Source organism: Microtus ochrogaster, chromosome 6, assembly GCF_000317375.1.
Source record: "Microtus ochrogaster isolate Prairie Vole_2 chromosome 6, MicOch1.0, whole genome shotgun sequence".
NCBI lineage: Eukaryota > Metazoa > Chordata > Mammalia > Rodentia > Cricetidae > Microtus > Microtus ochrogaster.
The window spans coordinates 2,637,966-2,644,910 of record NC_022013.1 but is presented as its reverse complement, the minus strand read 5'-3'; the positions used below and the strand labels follow the sequence as shown (position 1 = coordinate 2,644,910).

At 42.9% G+C, this 6,945-nt stretch overlaps 1 protein-coding gene across 2 annotated transcripts in view; it reads right to left on the bottom strand.

Moving 5' to 3' along the window:
* The window catches only part of Zranb3 (zinc finger RANBP2-type containing 3), a 47,410-nt gene extending 40,649 nt beyond the window's left edge, over window positions 1-6,761 (bottom strand). For both annotated transcript variants that reach the window (XM_013346667.2, XM_026779614.1), the window contains exons 1-2: window positions 6,646-6,761; window positions 2,591-2,710 (exon numbers count right to left, since the gene is read on the bottom strand). In XM_013346667.2, the coding sequence (XP_013202121.2) occupies window positions 2,591-2,710; window positions 6,646-6,738 (213 nt within the window). In that variant the 5' untranslated portion in view covers window positions 6,739-6,761. The remainder of the gene's footprint in view (window positions 1-2,590; window positions 2,711-6,645) is intronic.
* Window positions 6,762-6,945: the final 184 nt, after the last annotated feature.

Below are 6,945 nucleotides of genomic sequence, written 5' to 3'. Positions count from 1 at the left end.
CAGGCGGATCTCTGTGAGTTCAAGGCCAGCCTGGTCTACAGAGCTAGTTCCAGGACAGGCTCCAAAGCCACAGAGAAACCCTGTCTCGAAAAACCATACTTTGTTGCCCTACTTATTGACTACTCATTAAGTAGGCCAGAGGAGACAACTCAGTCAGGAAAGAACTCGCCTTGCAGATGTGAGGACCTGAGCTCTTTTCTCAGAACTTGTAATTCCAGCCCTCGGGAGGTTGAGATGGACAGAGTCCTGGGACTCACTGCCAGTCAGCCTAGACTAATTGGGGAGCCCCACCCTCAAAACACCAGATGCAGAAGCCCAGCATGGTGGCGTGTGCTTAAATCCTAGCACTCAGGAGGCAGAGGCAGCCTGCTCTACCTAGTGAGTTCCTGGACAGAGAGCGAAACATATAGAAACCCTGTCTCAAAAACCCCAAAATAGAGAAACAAAGAAAAAAAAGAAACAAACCACCAAACAAACAAGGTAAATGATTCTGGAGCTACAATTCCAGACCCCTGAGACTCACACATGACCATGCTTGCAAGATCACTATCACTCTAAGAAGTAGTCAATGTACAGTATATCAGCCAGAACAACACCCTTACTTCTTCCTTTTGTTCTTACGAGCATATCAGTCTTCAAGTACACAAGTGCTGACTTATGTAAGCGCTTCAGGAGCACTACCCTGAATAAAATATGAGTGCCCTGTACATTCTTAATTTCAAAATGTCATTTATTTTTAATCATATTTTAAGCTCGTAATAGCCCTGCCTTTCCTGTCTGGTTTCATCTTACTTATCATGTCACCCATTTCTAACTTTAGGTTCTTGGTAATATTCTGTATGGCTAGAATATTCTAACCGATAAATATGTCAGATTTTAGGAAGCTTAATTCAACATAAGGAAGTACTGAGACAACTCCTCGTGGGTCCTAAACAGTTTTTCTACACACAAAATTTTATAGACCTCGAGTGGCTGGGTAAAACTGATCTTTAACATATAACAGCTGTATGCCATGGCCGTATGCTCAGATGCTCAGTTAGCCTCCCCCATGCTAAATGCAATGATCTGGTTTAGACATTCACATCAAAACATAAAAACAGCATAAATCCGAAACGATCCTCTCTTACTTAGTGAGGCTATAACTGCCACTCTTTTATGTAATACTTACTTTCCTCAGATCTTTTTAACACGACACCTGACTCTCAGTGGGCAACCTGGACTGTGATGGTCTGAATAGGGATGACCCCTATCAGCTCATCTATTTGAATACCTGGTCCCTAGTTGGTGGAAACGGTTTGGAAAGGTTAGGAGGTATGGCCTTGGTGGAGGAGGTGTGTCAGGCTTAGAGGTTTCAAAAGGCCATGCCATTCCCAGTGTAATCTCTGCCTTGTGCCTGTGGATCAGGATGTAAGCTCTCAGATACTGCTCCAGCACAGTGCCTGCCTGCCATGATGATCATGGAATATAACCCCCGGAAGCATAAGCTCCAAATTAAAGCCTTTTTTAAAAAAAAAAAAAAAATAAATTGCCTTGGCAATAGTATTTTGTCACAGCAATAAAAAAGTAACTAAGACAAAGACTAAAGACTGCTTCTTCCAGATGCCCTTGTAGTAGCTGGGGCCATGAACTAACTGCTGTTTACTGAGAGGCAATGTGCCTTCCTTTCCAGGAAGCCAAATGGACTACGGACTTGAATAAGAGGTCCTTGTTTGGGGGCTGGGCATGATGGTGCATGTTTTTAATTCCAGCCCTGGGGAGGCAGAGACAGAGGGATTTCTGTGAGTAAGAGGCCAGCCTTTTCTAAAAAGTGAGTTTCAGGACAGCCAGGGCTATTACACAGAGAAACCCTGTCTTAAAGGGAAAAAAAGAAGAGATCATTGCTTGGAGTAGAAAGGAAAATTTTGGAAGAAGCCAGATGTGGTGGTGTATGCTTTTAATCCTAGCACTCTGAGAGGCAAAGGCAGGTAGATCTCTGTGCGCCCAAGGCCAGCCTGGTCTAAGAGTGAGTTCCAGGTCAGCAAGGGATAATAAAGTGAAACCTCTTTTCAAAAAACAAACAAAAAAAGAAAAACAGTCTGCTAGAAGGGATGTGGCCCTAAGGACTTTGGGGGACTATTACTGTGCAAGGCAAAAGAATCTGAATGATAAAATTACACTAATTAATTGTGTGTGTGCATACACTGAGGCCAGAGGCCAGAGGCCAACCCGAGTCACTGTTCTTTGTGGTTAGGGTAGTCAACGGTAGGAGGCCCAAGCCCAGTGGCTGACTCTGCACGCGTGTGCACAAGAGCAGCACTAACTGGACACTCAGTGGGGTACTTAGAGAAAAGGAATGCAGCTGGGAGGGAGAGGCATTAGATGAGGGTGAGAGGAGCTAAAGGGGCAGACATGACTACAATACATAAGTCAAGTTTTCATAGAATAAAAATAAGAGGCTGGCCTCCTTTATGTTTTCTAGCACTCTGAAGTAGAAATTATTAGAGCAAGCATCCATATATAAAATACAATTTTATAAACCAAATTTAGCGTTAATGGACTTTTTGTTATTTTCATGACACTTTCTTATCAGACTTAGACCTGAGTCTCTTACCTGGCCAGCAGCTTGAATGCTCAGGATAGCCACACGAGTATCCGGGTCCTTCTGAAACTGATTAACCAGGTGAATCCTTTCTGAAGATGGAACACTTCCATCTATCCTGATGTAACAAGCCTAGAATAAGGGAAATGGCAAAATTAGACAAGCCCTAGGCAGCCTTCTTATTCTATATATTTTATGACTTATTTTAGTAGTCATATAAAGATACAAACTGGTTAAAACGGCACATCAGCAAATGTCACACAGTAAGAATTAACAGAATATAGCAACTTCTTACTTAAAAATTTTATTATACATTATACATATTATTGTGTGTGTTTGGGCATGCACACGTACATATACGGAGGTCAGAGGACAACTTACAGGAGCTGGTTCTCTCCTTCTACCATGTGGGTTTCAGTGATTGAACTCAGGTTATCAGATTGGTGACAAATACCTTTGACAACAAGCTGAACCATCTTGCCTACCCCTATTTCTGACTTTTTAACCTACTTGAAGATAGGCTTTCTGTTTAATGCATTTAATACACTTTTTTTTTTTTTGAGACTGGGTCTGCATAGCTTTGGTGCTTGTCCTGGAACTGGCTCTGTAGACCAGGCTGGCCTCAAACTCACAGAAATCTTCCTGCCTCTGCCTCCCGAGTGCTGGGATTAAAGCAGTGTGCCACCATGGCCCAGCTATATTTAATGCATCTTAATTCCACTGTGGTGGTTTGAAAGAGAATGGTCCCTAGAGATTCATGTGAATATCTGGTGAAACTGTTTGGGAATCACTGGGAGGCGTGGCCATGTTGGAGCAGGTGCATCACTGTGGGGGGGGGGTGATGTGGGAAGGTCATATGTTAATCTGTTGATTTCATTGGTTAATAAAGAAACTGGCTTGGCACATTTGATAGGCCAGCCCTTAGGTGGGTGGAGTAGACAGAACAGAATGCGGGGAGGAAGTGAGGCGGATGCCATGCCACTCCTCTCCAGGGCAGACGCGATGAAGCTCCAGCCCAAGATGGACGTACACTAGAATCTTTCCAGGCAAGACACCACTTCGTGGCGCTACACAGATTATTAAAAATGGGTTAGTCAAGATGTGAGAGTTAGCCAAGAAGAGGCTAGATATAATGGGCCAGGCAGTGTTTAAAAGAATACAGTTTCCATGTTATTAATTCCAGGGCTAAGCTAGCCGTGTGGGAGCCGTGTGGGACAAAAAGCAGGCCTGCCCGCAGCTCCTTCTATGGGGGGGGGGAGGGACATGGGATGTACTCACTCATATTTGGTTTCTAGCCATAAATAAAGGACATTGAGCCTATAATTAATGATCCTAGAGAAGCTAAATAAGAAGGAGAACCCAAAGAAAAACATATAGGCATCCTCCTGAATATTAACCTTCATCAGGCGATGAAAGGAGACAGAGACAGAGACCCACATTGGAGCACTGGACAGAAATATCAAGGTCCAAGTCAGGAGCAGAAGGAGAGAGAGCATGAGCAAGGAACTCAGGACCGCAAGGGGTGCACCCACACACTGAGACAATGGGGATGTTCTATCAGGAACTCACCAAGGCCAGCTGGCCTGGGTCTGAAAAAGCCTGGGATAAAACCGGACTCTCTGAACATAGCGGACAATGAGGACTACTGAGAACTCAAGAACAATAGCAATGGGTTTTTGATCCTACTGCACGTACTGGCTTTGTGGGAGCCTAGGCAGTTTGGATGCTCACCTTACTAGACCTGGATGGAGGTGGGCGGTCCTTGGGCTTCCCACAGGGCAGAGAACCCTGATTGCTCTTAGGGCTGATGAGGGAGAGGGAATTGATCCGGGGAGGGGGAGGGAAATGGGAGGTGGTGGCAGGGAAGAGACAGAAATCTTTAATAAATAAATAAATTTAAAAAAAACAAAAAAAAATAAAGCAAATGTTCCTTCAGGAAAATTCTATCACAGTTGATAGGCGACCCTTAGGCAGTAGGGAAGAGTAACTGTAGGGTCACAGGAGAATACTTCAGAATAAAATGAAAAGCGGATGTGAGAGAAAGATGATTTCATTCAGGTTTTAGGGAAGCACGGAGACTGTATAAGTGTTTCTGAAACACACCAAACATTACCTGGGAAAGTAACACTCTAAATCTACCATTCATGACCTCTTTCTCAACATTATTAAACTCGAAAGAACTATGTGAGATGATTGTATCCATTGACGTGAGGAATTATGACACCCACACACACCTTTAAAAAACAGAGACTCATTAAGTGTTAAACTGAACAGACGTCTTCAAGAACAGTTTATGCTGTGAAAAGAGCCGTGTGCTAGAAATAGCTAAAAAGAACAAATCCAGCCTCACAAAAATAAGCTAAGCTGCCAGTCTGGAGCACAGTGTGGCACACATCTTTAATTCCCAGCACTTGAGAGGCAGAGACAGTGGATCTCTATGTTCAAGGCCAGCCTGGTCTACAGAGTGAGCTCTAAGACAGCCAGGACAACACAGGGAGACCCTGTCTTGAAAAGACAAAAGACAAAAAAAGTTAAGCCCTAATTTCCAAATCAATCTGTCCAAGTATAATTAAATGATTCTTAAAAACAAGACAAAAAACAAAACAAAACCTTACATACCTGGACATATGCGTGAGTGTGGGTAAGTGGTTGCCCCAGTGTGGAGGTGGAGGTCAGAAAACAACCCCAAGGGTTGGTCCTGCCTTTCCACCTTGTTTGAGGGGAGTCTGTTTTTTCCACTGTGTACAGCAGGCTAGCAGGGTGCTCCTGTCTCTGTTTCCCATCTCACTGTCGGAGTGCTGGGATTAAGATAGCAACTACATCCCAGTTCCTCATGCTCACAAAGCAAACTACTCACTGAGTCCTCTCTCCCGCCCTAAATTAGTAACTTTGTTTCTTCACAAAGCATATATAACCTGACCAATGAACCACTCAGTATCCCTTACAGATTATGAAATCCTCTCAGGATCTCTCTAAAGAAAACACTAGGTCAGAGTGTGGGAAGATGGAGAGAAATCCATCTTGCTCCATGGACAGCTACATTTTTAACTGCAAAGCAGAGTGAGAAGCCAGCACATCAGCACAATGGATGCCAGCAAAAGAGCGGACTGCTGTGCCTGGGTCAGAATCTAGGAAATCTAAGATTAAATAAATTCAGAATGGGAGAGTAATAGGAATCTATTTTTTTCAAGGACTTAAAGGTTACTTCTAAGGTTAATGAAGTCTTTCTCAGAGTGAAAATCAATAGAACCTTTCATATTATGACATCACACTATGCTATCATAAACCTGTCTGTGAAGGAAGACACCAGAACATATTACAAACACACATTAGTGACTAGCATGGCTTTAGTTCTGTCTTTGAAAACACTGGCCGTACTGCTCCAGGTGTACAAGATTCACACCAGTTGCCAGGGTGTTTCTTACAGCTGCTGCCACACACCTGTGCAAGCCCCAAGCACGCACAGGGCAGATGGCAGGAAATGCTTTGAAATGAACAATGGGAGACGCCATTTCTGATGTGAATACTGGAAACTGAAGTGGATCTCGGAGGATTCCAGGAAGATCACTGACCTTGTGGGTACAGCCTGGTCAACCGAGTGGGCCACTCACATGAACCATGTGCTTTAATGGGTCCATACTCATTTCTAACGACAATTTCCCATAGAGTATATGGCCCGTGAGCTTAAAAGGGCTGAAAGTTAGGGGGCAGTGATTTTCATCACTGTGTTCTCTCCCATTAGCGACATTTAGGTGTGTCTGCAATCACACCACTCTTGTGTGTTATCTCCAGAAACAGGGAAGGCCTCCCTTAGGAAGTCAGGACAGAATAGCTTCGTCAACTCAGATAAACTAGACAAAGGAAAATTTAAGATTGATATAAAGAAGAAAACAACATACCATGATATTAGTATAATATTACTAAAATTTGTAAGAAAATATTCAATTATTGATAAAACAATATATTATAAAAACATCATCCACATAAATCATGGGACTAAAAGTGATTTTCAGTATGGTGAAAATATGCATTTCTAAAAATTATTTTATAAAAAAAAATTACAATACCTTGTTTTCGATGACTGCTTCTGTGCAAGCTTGGAGCATAGTTAAATGGTGAGCAAAGACCAGAAATTTAAGTGACTCATTCTGGAGCAGCATCTTAATATAGTCCTTCACTGCACCTGCCTGAATATAAAGTCAGGTTTAGTAACACCATCAAAATTTGTAATAAAGCACTGTGTCACTTTTAATAAAGGAAAAATCAGAAAGCTCCCGACCCCAGGAAGTATCTTTTTTTTTTTTTTTTGGTTTTTCGAGACAGGGTTTCTCTGTGGCTTTGGAGCCTGTCCTGGCACTAGCTCTGTA